This window comes from Mus pahari, chromosome 5, assembly GCF_900095145.1.
Source record: "Mus pahari chromosome 5, PAHARI_EIJ_v1.1, whole genome shotgun sequence".
NCBI lineage: Eukaryota > Metazoa > Chordata > Mammalia > Rodentia > Muridae > Mus > Mus pahari.
Window position 1 is genome coordinate 39388948 of NC_034594.1, and position 15541 is coordinate 39404488.

The 15541-nt window shown below is 36.4% G+C and overlaps 1 protein-coding gene across 1 annotated transcript in view; it reads left to right on the plus strand.

Annotated features, from left to right (window-relative positions):
- Positions 1 to 15541, plus strand: part of Nbeal1 (neurobeachin like 1) — a 162006-nt gene that overhangs the window by 65368 nt on the left and 81097 nt on the right. Inside the window, exons 12-20 of the mRNA XM_021198528.2 lie at positions 600 to 698; positions 784 to 1364; positions 2172 to 2304; positions 2896 to 3015; positions 4206 to 4509; positions 8806 to 8891; positions 10041 to 10130; positions 12533 to 12701; positions 13298 to 13431. Of these exons, the coding sequence (XP_021054187.1) occupies positions 600 to 698; positions 784 to 1364; positions 2172 to 2304; positions 2896 to 3015; positions 4206 to 4509; positions 8806 to 8891; positions 10041 to 10130; positions 12533 to 12701; positions 13298 to 13431 (1716 nt within the window). The remainder of the gene's footprint in view (positions 1 to 599; positions 699 to 783; positions 1365 to 2171; positions 2305 to 2895; positions 3016 to 4205; positions 4510 to 8805; positions 8892 to 10040; positions 10131 to 12532; positions 12702 to 13297; positions 13432 to 15541) is intronic.

The following is a 15541-nucleotide window of genomic DNA, read 5'->3' on the forward strand; positions in this document are numbered from 1 at the left end:
TGGGGAGGGGAGGGTAAAACAGGACAGGATGACAGACAGACAGAGAAGATGAAGGCAAAGGAAGTGTCATATAACTTAGTCTTAAGACAACAGTTCTATAAAGCAGTTGTTTCTTTTTTTTATTTTATTTTTATTTTTTTATTAGATATTTTCTTTATTTACATTTCAAATGCTATCCCGAAAGTTCCCTATACCCTCCCCCCGCCCCTGCTCCCCTACCCACCCACTCCCACTAAAGCAGTTGTTTCTAATTTCACCTACTCTGATGGACTTCTGTACCTTTATTATTATTATAGAAGAACATATAATCTTTTTGAAGATGGATATATTCAGGTTCAAGGGCATGTCTGTTATCCCAGTTCCTGCGATACGTGAGACAGATAGAAGGTTTACAATTTTAAGGTCAGCTTAGGCAGCATAGAAAGCTCCTGTTTCAAAAGAGAGAGATAAAGATGAATATAGATAGACATAGATATTGAAGAGAACAAAATTCATTTCATAATCTTTGTGTCTTATGTTAACTAGTTTAAGCAACATTTAATATTTCAACAAATTTAGTTGTTGAAAAATGTGCTTTAATATATTGTTTTACTCTCTAGGAAGTATTTAAAGAAAGAATTGGTTATATGCACATGTTTGAGGTATTAAAATCTTTGGGCCAGCCACCACAAGAACTGCTTAAAGAACTTATGAACATGGTGAGTTTTTAACCTTTCTGATGAGAAGTTCCACTGGCTCCACTTTAAGAATGGTAACCACCGTCTCCTCTGTGTTACTTTTCAGGCTGTTGAGGGTGATCACACTTCAGTTGGCATTTTGGGCATTAGTAATGTCCATCCTCTCTTGGTTCTTATCCAGTGGCTTCCGGAGCTAGAATCTCATGACCTGCAAATCTTTGTCTCTGATTGGCTTAAAAAAATTTGTTGCATTAATAAACAGAGCAGAACTACCTGTGTGAATGCAAACATGGGAATAAAGATCATTGAAGCCCTTGAATCCCATTCTTCCCTACATCGAACTTGTGCCGAGAACTTGATTGCAATCCATGGTTCACTGGGGAGTCAGTCTGTGAGCTCGGAAGAAATCCGTCGGCTTCTGCGATTGCTGAGAGTAGATGAATCAGAGTGTATTCACCCGTATACCATTCCTGTGACTCGTGCAATCCTGACAATGGCACGGAAACTCAGTTTTGAGAGTGCACTGCAGTATTTTAATTTGTCACATAGCATGGCCGGAATTTCTGTGCCTGCCATTCAGAGATGGCCTGGGTCTGCATTTTCCTTCACGGCTTGGTTTTGCTTAGATCAGGATCCGTTAACCCTTGGGAGTGCCAACAAAGGAGGAAAAAGAAAACAATTATATAGGTAATGGTATAAGTTGTGGAATACAGATGAACATTGTCACTCAGTATATGCTATGACTCATGAATAGGAGAAAGTAAGCATTTTAAAATTAGGTTTTAAAATTTATAACAGTTGATGTGAAAAATTTTTATATTGTGACTGTATAGTTTAGAGGTACTTTATTGCTTTCAAAATATTCTGTATTTTAGATATTTTTCTGGCTGTAGTATAAAAGTGGAGAAGAAAGGAATAGTAAACTCTGCCCCAGTGATGGAGTTATAAATTTTAACATGCTTTATGGTTTTAAAAACTTTTCTGTACTCTTTCTGAATGTTCAGAAAAATTTAAATATTTGAAAATTTAGTTTTGCCCTAGTTCAGTGGTTCTCAACCTGTGGCTTGCAGCCCCTTTGGGGAAATCTATTTGTCCAATTCACAGGGTCCTAAGACCATCAGAAAACATGGATATTTAAGTTATGATTCATAACTAGCAAAATTACAGTTGTAAAGTAGCAGCAAAAATAATTTTATAGTTGGGAGTCAGCACAACATGAGGGTCACTGTATTAAAGGGTCACTGCATTAGGAAGGTTGGGGACCACTGCTTTAGCTTGATAGTGAAATCCCATTTACAGTATTATCTTTTATAATTTATTAACTTTTATGCCCACAATGCATTTAAAAATGACAAAGTTAGGCTGATGAATTAAGTAGCAACATTGTGAATAAAGATATTTGTGATGGCTTTATGGTTAATAATGATGGACTTCAATGATAAAGAGACTGGGCAAGTTGATCTCAGAGGTTCTGATAACATGTATTTTTGTTAGCTTTTTTACAGGAAGTGGAATGGGTTTTGAAGCTTTTATTACCCACTCAGGTATGCTGGTTGTGGCAGTGTGCACAAAGAGAGAGTATGCAACAGTTATGCTTCCTGACCACAGTTTCTGTGATTCTCTCTGGGTAAGACTTGAGGATGCCACATCAGACTCTTGGCTCTGTTTTGTCTTTAAGATGTATAACAGTGGATATATCTTTATGAGGAGCTTTGATCAGCTTTGCCAGTTTTCATTTCCACATGCTGTTAGTTGTGAAGTTCTAACTGTAAAGATGTTAGTGTATTTACCATTGTCATTAAATAACAATAATTTTTTTGCTGAAACTTATATTGTGAGTCTTTGAAGATTTCCTAAACTGGTTTTTGAATTTCAATTCAAAATGAAAAGTGAGGTTGTTAAACCAGTTATTTCTGTTGCTTATCTAAAAATTATAAAATGCTTCTCAATGAAAAAGATAATTCTAAGAATATTTGAAGCATTATAAAATGCAGACAAGATTATAATATTTGTGAGTCTTTTGGCAATGGCTTGATTTTATTTTATTTTTTGTTAATACGTAAAATTGTTACTTGTTTTGGGAACGTCATTGAATCAGTGTTTTAGCTGTCCTTAATATTTTGTTTATACAAATTGTGAAGTAATATTCTTTAAGCATATGTAATTGCAAAGGCACAGTGTGATTTTCGTCCTTTTAATGTATGCTTTTCATCGTCAGCATAACATAACCATCGTTCACATGCCTGGAAAAAGGCCCTTTGGCCAGAGTCTTGTCTATATCTATGACAATGGACAACAAAAGGTTTCCGCCCCTCTCAGATTTCCTGCCATGAATGAGGTGAGTACATGTTCCTTATTCTTTATAGGCCTATTGATTGAAAAAAATCCTGAAAATATTTAGAAAATATATTCCTTTTTTTGCCTAATATTTTGAATTGTGTTGTATGTTAAGATACAGAAATTTGGTATTCATTTCTCTTAGTTAGTCTGCCATTAGATAATTTCAGATATTATGTGGGGAAAAAAAAAAAACAACTCAAGAAAGAAACATATAATGGAAAGTTTGGAGAAGTAGGTTCAGCAAAGCCAAACACTAGACCAAAGTATCATAAAAAAACAAAACAAAATCCCAAACTTCTTTAAAGTATATAAAATTTTTAAGAAAATTCTACAATAGACTTTGCTACCTGTTAAATTTGAACTGGTGATGAAGTTATCTCAAGCTTTATTCTCCACATAGGTAAAAAAGGCTTTTTGAGATTGGCCAATTTAAGACAGTCTTTTCTAAGACTAGTAGGACAAAGTAGGGTGTTTGTCAATAAGATTTACCTGATAGTTTCTTGCTTCATCTCATAAGTAGCCTTTAATTAACATTATTCTGTTATATAATACTAATGATAAATTTTGTGTGGGAAAGTAATTACCTCTATTTTAGATAACAGTAAACCTCTCTTAACTTTTTAAAAATAATCCTTACCAATTAAAAAAAAGACTCACTCGAAAAAGACTTACATACTTTTATGACTAAAAGTATATGTATATATTCTTAAAAGTAATGGATATATTCTTTTGCTAAAATTAACTTTGACAGTCATGCCTTAGGTATATACTTACCTATATGTGTCATGACCTAGTTGAAAAATTAGCTTCACTTTTATTTTATGTGCCTATTTGCATAGTTTTATATATACTATTTCCTCTTAATTTCACTTTATTTTAAAGTTCATTTATTTATTTTCACATTGCTGGATATCAAACCCAAGCTTCACACATCCTAGACAAGTATTTCACCATGGAACTACATGTACCGCTCCATAGTATTTCATTTCATTGTTGTTTTGTGTTTTTTGAGATAGGTTCTCACAATGCAGCTCATGACGGTTTTGCCATGGCCCTCCCCAGTCCTGGGACTATTTTACCTGTGTGTCACCTAGCCCAGATTTGTGCTGTTTACTTTTAAATGTGAAGAGAATTGTTTTATAATTGTGTGATTTTTAAGTTCTTTTTGTCATTTTGTTTAATCTTTAGCCATTTACTTCCTGTTGTATTGGTTCAGCTGGGCAAAGAACCACTACTCCTCCACCATCTCAAATCCCAGATCCACCATTTTCTACTCCCATTACCCCTCACCGGACATCATTTGGTGGAATATTGTCATCAGCCTCCTGGGGAGGAACAATTGAAAAATCGAAATTGTTTACCAAATTAATTTCAGCTGGAACCCAAGATAGTGAATGGGGTTGTCCCACATCTCTGGAAGGCCAGCTAGGATCTGTGATTATATTCCATGAAGCTCTGCAGCCTCCTCAGGTCAAGGCTTTGTATTTAGCAGGTGAGCATGCACAGCCACAGTATTTAGCATCGTCTTTTTCTTCGCGTTTTTACCTGGATGTTTCCTAAAGAGTTATTTGATTTGAAGAATGTGTTTTATTTGTTCATTTGTTCATTCATTCATTCATTCACTCACATTTTGGGAATCTAGCACATACTAAGCAAGTAATCTAAGTACTAAACTATATTACAGACCTGTGATTGTTTTAATTGGAACTGAAAAGAAAAGCCTGTTTTATACTATACTTTTTTTGTAGGAATGCCTAAAACAAGGGTGTGGTATGTGTACCTTTGTAAGTTCATGAGCACCATGTGTATACAGTTGCCCAGACAGGTCAGGGGGTATCTGGTCCCCTACAGTTTGGAGCTGCTTCATCTGGGCTGGGAACTAAACCCAGATTGTCTGCAAAGAGTACTATACATTCTTAACCACTGGGCCATCTCTCCAGACCCATTTTGAGTGATCATTAAATTTTAAAAAAAGTTTTATATTTAATGTATATGAATACACTGTCACTCTCTTCACACACACCACAGAAGGCATCAGATCCCATTACAGGGGGTTATGAGCCTCCATATGGTTTTTGGGAATTGAACTCAGGACTTCTGGAAGAGCAGTCAGTGTTCTTAATTGCTGAGTCATCTCTTAAGTATTGTTATTTAAATTTCTTAAGTATCAAAACTACTGCCTGTGTTAGTCCCCCAGGATTGCCATAATCAGTTTCTAGGCTGTGTCTTTAATCACCGAAATTTATTTTCTTAACATTTCTGGAGGGTAAAAGGTCAAGACTAAGGTAATATGAATATCATTTTCTTGTGTGGCTTCTCTTTGCTTTAGGTAGCCCCTTTCTTACTATAAGCTCAGTATGAACTTTTCCTCACTGTGCATATACAGAAAAAGAACAGACCTCTATAGTGTTTCTTCCTTTTCTTATGAGGGACTCTGTCTGATTAGGATCCATTCTTAAGACATGATTTATTTTTAATTTTTTGTTTAAAGACTAATTATAATAGTCACATTTGAAAGTATATTTTTAGTGTAACTTTAGGTCAGTCACTTCCATAACACTATAAGTACTTTAGGAAGATGCTAATGAGTTAATAAAATCACATATAAACCTACCTACATAAGAAAGTACATTTACACAATGGAGTACTACTCAGCTATTAAAAACAATGAATTTATGAAATTCTTTGGCAAATGGATATATCTGGAGGATATCATCCTGAGTGTGGTAACCCAGTCACAAAAGAAGTCACTAGATATGCACTCACTGATAAGTGGATATTATCCCAGAAACTTAGAATACCCAAGATACAATTTGCAAAACACAAGAAAACCAAGAAGAAGGAAGACCAACGTGTGGATACTTCATTCCTCCTTAGAATAGGGAACAAAATACCCATGAAAGGAGTTACAGAGACAAAGTTTGGAGCTAAGACGAAAGGATGGACAATCCAGAGACTACCCCACCCGGGGATCCATCCCATCATCAGTCACCAAATGCAGACAGTATTGCATATGCCAGCAAGATTTTGCTGAAGGGACCCTGATATAGCTGTCTCCTATGAGGCTATGCCAGTGCCTGGCAAATACAGAAGTGGATGCTTACAGTCATCTATAGGATGGAACACAGGGACCCAATGGAGGACCTAGAGAAAGAACCCAAGGTGTTGTAGGGGTCTGCAACCCTATAGATGGAACAATAATATGAACTAACCAGTAACCCCAGAGCTCGTGTCTCTAGCTGCATATGTAGCAGAGGATGGCCTAGTCGGCCATCATTGGGAAGAGAGGCCCCTAGGTCTTGCAAACTCTATATGCCCCAATACAGGGGAATGCCAGGGCCAAGAAGTGGGAGTGGGTGGGTAGGGGAGCAGGGTGGGGGGAGGGTATAGGGAACTTTCAGGATAGCATTTGAAATGTAAATAAAGAAAATATCTAATAATAAAAAGTTGAAAAAAAAGAAAATATCTAAGTGATTTGAAAATTCTGAGTCTTTCCCTAGAATCTGTCAGTCTTATGATTTATTTATTAATAAACCTAAAAAATTTCTGAAGGCAGTACAGATAGGTATTCTTGGATAGTATTGTAAATGTTCTTGTTTTGTCATTTTCTTTTGACTGTGATTTTAAATATATTAGATACTATTTAGTCCTAATATTTCTGTTTTATAGCTGTATTTTATCAGAATATTCTGAATTAAAAATTTTAAGAGTCATGGACATTAATTTTGCAGAGAACTTGTCTTTCATAAAGACACCCTGTTCAGACTGTGTAGGAGTTTTGAGATGAATAGAAAGATCTGGATTTTTCAGAGTTTAAATTAGAACATTATCATTTCTTTGACACTCATTGAGTATTTAAATGTGTGGTTTCCAAGCCTAGTAAGTGTGTGGTTAGAAATGAGTCATTTAGTGCAGTGTTTGTGGCTATATAGTATACATTTTATTCTAATATTTCGACTTACAATTTTACTCTTAAATGATAATTATATCATTATTATAAATTATTGTTCTTTACCTCTGTGTGGTTTCTTGAATTTATGACTATAAATTCTCTATAATTTGTTGTTTGTTTTTGGAGACAGGGTTTCTCTGTGTAGCCCTGGCCTTCCTAGATCTTGCTCTGTAGACCAGGCTGGCCTGGAACTAATAGATATCCACCTGCCTCTGCCTCCCAAGTGCTGGGAGTAGAGATTGCACCAGCACCACCTAGCTATAATTTTTTAACTATTGGTATAAACTTAAAAATTTCAGTATGAGGGCTGGAGAGATGGCTCAGCAGTTAAGAGCAGTGACTGTTCTTCCAGAGGTCAGGAGTTCAAGTCCCAGCAACCACATGGTGACTCACAACCATCTGTAATGGGGATCTGCTGCCCTCTTCTGGTGTGTCTGAAGACAGCAACAGTGTACTCAACATGAAATAAGTAAATAAATCTTTAAAAAAAAATTTCAGTATAATGAGCTGTTGTATTTAGAGTTTTAGTTTAGTGGATTTAATGATTAAATTCTGAGAATAAACATTAAAAGTGTGAATAAGTTAATGGTTCTACATACATGTCATATAGTCAAAAGAGTAAAAACAGTCACAGTCCTTTTGATGACACAGGAGTGTATCAGCTTTAGCACAGCTTCAGTAAGATGGAGTATCAAGCTGTGCTATAGACATGGCTCAGTGAAAGCAGAAGAACCTGAGTTTGGATCCCCAGCATCCCTGGGAAAGCTGGCTGTGGATGTCTTCCACCATCACCCCAGTGTTAATGTGTAGAGAGACAGGTGGACTCTAGGCTAGCCAGTCCACCTAAATGATAAGCTTCAGATTGACTAAAAGGTCTGTCTAATAAAAATAAGGTAGAGCCATTGTGGCAAGCACTGGGATATGCTGAATTGAATAGGCAGAGGCTAAGGAAGAGAGAGATACAAGAAGACACCACATATCCTTCTCTCTCTCTCTCTCTCTCTCTCTCTCTCTCTCTCTCTCTCTCTCTCTCTTCCCCTCTCTCCCTCCTTCCCTCCCTCCCCCGTCTCTTTCACACACACACACTTAAATAATTATAATTTAAATAATCTTCCATTATGTGTCAGATGGAACTTTGTTTGAGCTTACATTTCAGTTGTAAATAAAATGAGCACTGTTACCTACTTACATGCACTCCCATTTCTCTGCTGTCTGTCCAAATTGAAAAAACAGGTTGTTTCTTTTAAAGGTAGGATCTTATTATAGAACCCTTCCTGCTTCTGCCTTCTGAGTCTTAGCATTAAAGGTTATACCAACTGGACTGGAAAGGTGACTCAGTTAAGAGCACCTCTGTTCGTCTAGAGGACTCAGGTTCCCAGCACCCACATGGCAGCTCACTACCGTCCATAATCTCTAATCCAGTTTCAGGTTACTTGAAACCCTCACATAATCATACATGCAGGCAAAACCCCAATGCACATAAAATCAAGTAGATAAATGTGTGCGTTGTGTACCACTATGCTCAGTATCACATTTTTAATGCTTTTCTTATTCTTTTGAATTTGTTTACATTAGATAAATCATTATAATTTTAGTATTTTATAATATTTCCATACAGTTTTCTTTCTACAGCAGAGATAAATCATCTCCCAAATGTTCTAGGTTTTAGAAAAATTACAGGTGACCTAAAACTAAAGTACATGTATACAGTGTATTTTAGCTTTGTTATTTGAGTAACTTGAAGCATTTTGATTTTAAATTTTGTTCTAGAAACATAGAATCCAAGAGGCCATGTATATTTAGTGATGATTGTGTATGTGTGTAACTAATTTTTAGGTCCAAATTGCTTAAGCCTTTGGAAGTGTCAAGACTGTGATATGGCCGATTTGTCAAGTAACATCCTCCTTCACTACACAGGAAAGGTAAGAGTAAATGCATGGGTTGTCTGTAAATTTTGAAAAAGTGGCATCAAGAAGAAAAGTCAATCATGTCAGAAGTGGCTTAGGGCAGCTTACTCCTGTTGACTTTACTGTCTCCTTATTATTCCCCAGTAAAAATATAGAATATAAAAAAAAAAAGATTGTATCCTTTGAGACTGAAAATTTAAAATTATATACTTTCAAAAATTAGTTATTGCCTGACTGTTTTCCCTCAAGAAATGTGATTTATATGTAAGTAAGTCAGTTTATTGAAGGTTTGTTTCTCCAGAATGGTGTACTAATGATAAAAATCTAAAGTTCAGTGAATAAGTCATGGAGTTCTTGCTTTCTTCACAGCCTTCTTAGAGATTGATGATATGCTTTAAAAATCATGTTGTGATAAAAATTCTCTGTGATTTAATCTGTTTCACCAGGTTTTTGAGCACTCTTTAGAAACAACTCAAGTATTAACAAATGCTAATTTGTTAAGTGATACTTTGGAAGTGTTTTCAGCTTTTCAGCTGTTTTCATCTCTATCCTTAGTTGTAGCAGGTATTTAGCCATCTATTTCTTTAAAAGTCAGTGTTTTCTTTGTGCGGAGAACTGAATGCAGTGACCTGCTTTTGATAAGCAAGTGCTTTAGATTTAGTCCCTGATTATCTTTAAAGAGCTATTATTTAAAGAACTTGTGTAGCTATGAGGACCTGAGCTTGGATCCCCAAGGAGCTATATAAAGGACATTATGATTTTGCCTGTAACCCCTGTGCTGGAGGGTCAGAGAGAAGTGCTGGCCATGCAGTCTAGCTAATGGTGAACTCTAGATTCAGTGAGAGATCCTGTCTCAAAAAAGAAGGTAAAGAATGACTGATGACATCTAAGACCTGACATCTGCCTCTGGCCTCCCAGGTACAGACCTGCTTACATGCCCCCACACAGAAACACAAACACAACACAGAGATAGGTAGGTAGGTAGGTAGGTATATAGATAGATAGATAGATGGATAGATGGAAAGAACAGTAAAAAGCAAACGCTAGGCATGTTATTGATTTTTATTATTCACTTTTAAAATTATGGTAGAATAGTCTCTAATTAAAGTTATGTTTTGTTGTAATTGCACTAAGATGCTTGTTGTATTTTTCTTTTATTCTTAGGCTTGCAAAAATTCAATTTGCCTTGACTTGTCTACTAACTGTTTGCATGGAAGATTAACAGGAAACAAAGTAGTGAATTGGAACATTAAGGTAAATTAATAATATAAAGTAGGCATTGTATAATTTAAATTTAATTTAAGTTTACTTAAGCATAGCATATAGCTAGAATTTTTGAATAATAGGAACTGAACACAGGATATTCTGAAGTCTGAGAAGAGGATGGGGAGGAGAAGTGTGTGTGTGTGTTTGTGTGTGTGTGTGTGCATGCACACTGTTAGAAATCTATTGACCTTCACCTGTTGCTTTGAGCTGAAACCTTGCCTTTTAGACTAAGTAAGCTGGCTACTCTCCAGTGCTGGAGTTTTCAGGCAGTCCTGCCCAGAGTTTTCCATGGGTAATTGGGATTTGAACTCAGACCTTCAAGTTCTCATGCTTGCACATAGTTTATCCGCTGAACCATCTACCTGCCCAGCATCACCAAATTGATATTAATAATAGGTCTCTGTTAAAATTCTATGCAATCCTGGACATGGTAGTGGGGCATTTAATCCCAGCTCTTAGGAGGCAGAGAAAGAGACAGTTCTCTTTGATTTGTGTTCAGCCTGGTCTTTTTAGGTAGTTCTAAGCCAGCCAAGGCTGTGTAATGAGATCCTGACTCCAAAATAAAATGAAAAAAAATCTTCAGATAGATAGATAGATAAAATGTTATGCAGATTTATATTCTGAAGGATGAATAAGCATAATAGTTGACTGGCTGAAACTCTTACCTTTGTAAACTATTCTATCAATCAAGCCAACTCAAAAAATATGCTATGGTTTATATTCATATATAAGTTTCACAGTTTAACTTTGTAATATTGTCTATACAAGACTATTTTTGTGTGTTATATATAGAAATTTACTTATGTTGTCCAGATTTGAAAATCAGTCTTTAGTACCTTGTATTATAGCTATATAAATTAACTAATGAAACATTTTACCTAATGTGGGAGACAAGACAGGAACAGAATTATTACGAGAAAGACAATTATATTTTTATGTTTAAGTAAAATTAAAGCCCCCCTCACACACAAACAAAAAAAAAGGCAACTGAGAAGGAAAATATTTGCTATTCAAAAAGTTCAGTTACTACCACAAAAAGCTCTTTAAAATCAGTAATCGTGGGGAGGTGGAAGACCGGAGCGGTTGGCCACCTGGAGAATTCTTGTCCTCCCACTGTTTGAAAATATAGCCTGGGTCTGCGCTTTACGGCCACCTTCTGAGATGACTTCCCTATATCAGATCTGAAACATTTACTGCCAACGCAACCTCCTCTCACCACATCCTACCCTTTAGTTTTGTAGATAATGTTACTTTTTGAATCTACTACATTATTTATATTTCATCCTACTAGGTTTTCCTGTCTATAAATAAACTTTATAAGGCAAAAAAAAAAAAAATAAATAAAAAATAAAATGTCAAAGAACAGATTTAGTTAATAAAAATGTAATATTAAAAACAGCAAAAAAAAAAAAAAAATAAAATAAAATCAGTAATCGTTTGTTTTTTTCCCCAACATACAATTTTATCTTTTTATGTAATGGGTAAAGTGAATTTTAAATCATTTATAAGTATACAGTGCCAGGCATGGTGGCCCAAAGACTTATTTATTATTAAGTATACTGTAGCTGTCTTCAGATGCACCAGAAGAGGGCGTCAGATCTCATTACAGGTGGTTGTGAGCCACCATGTGGTTGCTGGGATTTGAACTTAGGACCTTCAGTAGAGCAGTCGGTGCTCTTACCCCTTGAGTCATCTCGTCAGCCCTCACCTGTGTTTTTAATGTATAATTGTACAGTTATGTGACAGTTGCTTGTTCTTGGCATTTTAGAGTTACATTATATGTTGCATATATTTGTGCTTCCTAAAAATCAAGCACAGACAATGACCCAAAATGGTCTCTTTTGAATGTAAGTTATAGTTTATTATTATTATTATTATTATTATATCTTAGTACACTGTCGCTGTCTTCAGACACACCAGAAGANGGCNTCAGATCTCATTACAGATGGTTGTGAGCCACCATGTGGTTGCTGGGATTTGATCTCAGGACCTTTGGAAGAGCAGTCAGTGCTTTTACCCGCTGAGCTATCTCACCATCCCCTATAGTTATTTTTAAGACTGTCTGTGTAGCCGGGCGTGGTGGCACATGCCTTTAATCCCAGCACTGGGGAGGCAGAGGCAGGCAGATTTCTGAGTTGGAGGCCAGCCTGGTCTACAAAGTGAGTTCCAGGACAGTCAGGGCTATACAGAGAAACTCTGTCTCGAAACCCCCACCACCACCAAAAAAAAAAAAAAAAAAAAAAGACTGTGTAAGGATACATTCAGCTTAGGCTATCACATACATTACTTAAGGTTTATTAACAAGTTGCATCTTCATATACACTGTAGATACTGAATTACACCATTGCTCTTATTTTGTAATATTAAAAATTGTTGATTTTTGTTTTCAGGACATTATCAATTGCATAGGTGGGTTAAATGTGCTGTTTCCTTTACTGGAACAAATAAGCCACTTTAGTGATGGACAGACTTCTGAAGCAATAAGTGAAAACACAGTTCCTGAATTAGTAACACCTAGTGAACAAGAATGTTTGGGATCGGCCTCCACAAGGGCATCAGGTAATAAATTACATTAGCCACACCCAGATTAGTCATTTAGAAAGTTGAGAATTAGGTACAAAATAAAATGCCATACCATTTAATTATTTGTAGCAGTTGTGGCTTCCCTACTGAACTGACTTAGTAAGTTTATAATCCTTTGGTCAAAACACTGAAGATAGTAATTTTACTTTTGACTAGCTTATACTCTTAGTGGGAAAATACTCCACCATATTGTTAAATCATGGTACCTAAGCCGGGCGTGGTGGCGCACCCCTTTAATCCCAGCACTCGGGAGGCAGAGGCAGTCAAATTTCTGAGTTCAAGGCCAGCCTGGTCTACACAGTGTGTTCCAGGACAGCCAGGGCTTTACAGAGAAACCCTGTCTTGAAAAAAACAAAAACAAAAAAACAAACAAAAAAATTATGGTACCAAAAAATATTTACATATGGATGCAATTATATAGAAATACTTGCTGCTTTTTCTGATTTCATTGTCCAAATAAATCTTGGAAGCAAACTAACCTATTGAAGTACTTCTTTGTTGTAGTGATATAGCATATGTGATGTAAAGGTGATGAGAGTGATTATGATAATGACGTTTGCCTGTTTTCACAGAGTCAAGGCTGGAGAGAAATCTAATTGCAACATTTATTTTGATTGTGAAACACTTTATTCAGAGACATCCTATCAACCAGGATAATCTGCTTCAGTCCCATGGAGTTGCAACTCTTGGTGCTTTACTTCAGAAGGTAATCAAGTCTACTATAGGGCTTTCAGATAAGCCCTAATCCGTAAGGAATGGTTAAAGGAAATCACGACGCTACTTTGACTGGAAGCCTAGTGCATATGCCAGGATTTGGCTTCTCTCCTACACTTTTTTTGCTTGTTTTTTTGTTTGTTTGTTTTTGTTTTAAACTTTGGTAGCTGCTGAAAAGGTTCCATAATAAGAGGCATAAGAAAGGCAATGGAAGCATTCCAAGAGGCTAATAAATCCAGAGTACCACTTCACCATGGTAGAGTTTCTCATAGTGACAATGTTAGAAGGAAGTTTCCTGGCTCCTGATACAGAAGGCAAGTAGGTCATAGTGGTTCATACTTTCAATCCCACATTTGGAAGGAAGAGGCAGGTTGGTTTCTGTAAGATTAAGACTCTTTCTTGGTCTACATAGATGTAAGACAGCCAGAGCTACATAGTAAGACCCTGTCTTTTAAAAGAAATGAAAATGTAAGACTCCTATAAACGGGGTGACACTTGCTCTAGTCTCGGGATGGCGCAGACTCCCCACTAGACCCTTTTTTTTTTTTTTTTTTTGATGCAAATCACAGGAGGCTTTATTCTGGGAGCCAGAGCTCTGGGGAAGACTCATTGACCCTGAAGGAGAGAGGGACCCTTCTTTTTATGGACCCTCAAGAGGGAAGAAGGGAAGAGGGAATAGGGAATTTCCAAATCACATGGCCTTGGGCCATCAATCTGACAAGTTTTAACTTACTGATTCGAGATGATTTACAAAGAATGGATATGGGAGGGGTGAGGGGTTAGAGTCCTGTGCAGGAGCAGGTTGCCAGGGAAGTTTTTCACCTGTAGCCTAGCAACCAAAGCCCACAAATTCTTGGCAAAAAGCTACAGCAATCAGCAAATGCATGAGTTCACACAACAATCAGTACCTGCCAAACACAAATTCAGAGAGTTTTCAAACTGTACAAATGTTTTTAAGCCACTCGGGCGTAATAAACTTTTACCCTTCATCAGCAATAGAATCTATTTCATCAATCTAGGGTTTTAATAATTTCTTTTGTCTTGTCAAAGCCTTACAAAAAAATTAATTTAGAAGCCTTGTATGGCCATTTCAGAAAACCACTAGGCAATTTGAAAGATATAATACGGCTGAGAGGCTGGGTGTGGTGGTACACAACTTTAAAGCCAGCACTTGCGGGGCAGAGGCAGGCGGATCTCTGAGTTCAATGCTACTGTTATCCATAGAGTAAGTTCTAGGAAAGCCAAGGTTTTTTGAGAAATACTTTCTCAAAAAAACATAAGACAACAAAACAAAACCCAACCAAAGAAACAAAAAAACCGAGAAAGAATGAATCTGGTCTGAAGCTCCTACCACTAGAAGACTACCATTAAATGTTAGAGAAATTAGGAAATTATTGAAGAACTTCACTTTAAAATTACTGAGATTATTTCATGTGGCCAAAAATGAGATTCTTTTGTACAGCCAAATTAAGGTCTTTTTCTTGTAGTATACTATCAAGAGGTATACAACATAGGGTCTTTTCCACCGCCAGTTGTTAATGTAGCATGCAGATTGTCTTAGGAAGCCAATTTATGAAGACCAGATTTTAGACTGCTGGACAGATGAGAAAACATACAGTTGAAAAACTGATACTTAACAGATTCCTATTCTAAACCAGTATTTTATGATCAGCCTAGGATGCCATTATACAAAGTTTATAGCCTGCTTTCTGGTGAACTACCAGTTTAAAATTCTTTTGAAGCTCTCTCTCTACAAGATTATTTTATAATGTTGAGAGACCTTCCTACAAAGTTGTTGTATAAGTCTTCAGTAAATGTCATTTTCTTGAGTTTAATTTACTTAGCAAAACAGTTGGGGGAAATGAACAGAGTCTTGTCTTTCTCACAGTGTTGTGAAGGAAAGATGTGGTAGGAAGCCATAATACAGTGAAGGATAATACTGAAAGCTATAGCTTTCAGAGGGCCCTGGAAAGAGGAACTCTGAATGTCAGAAGATGTGTCCTTACTCCATGTGCACTGATTGGATTGTCTTTATCTGTGGATGTGAGCATAATTCTTCTTTAAAGCGCTCTCTCTCTCTCTCTCTCTCTCTCTCTCTCTCT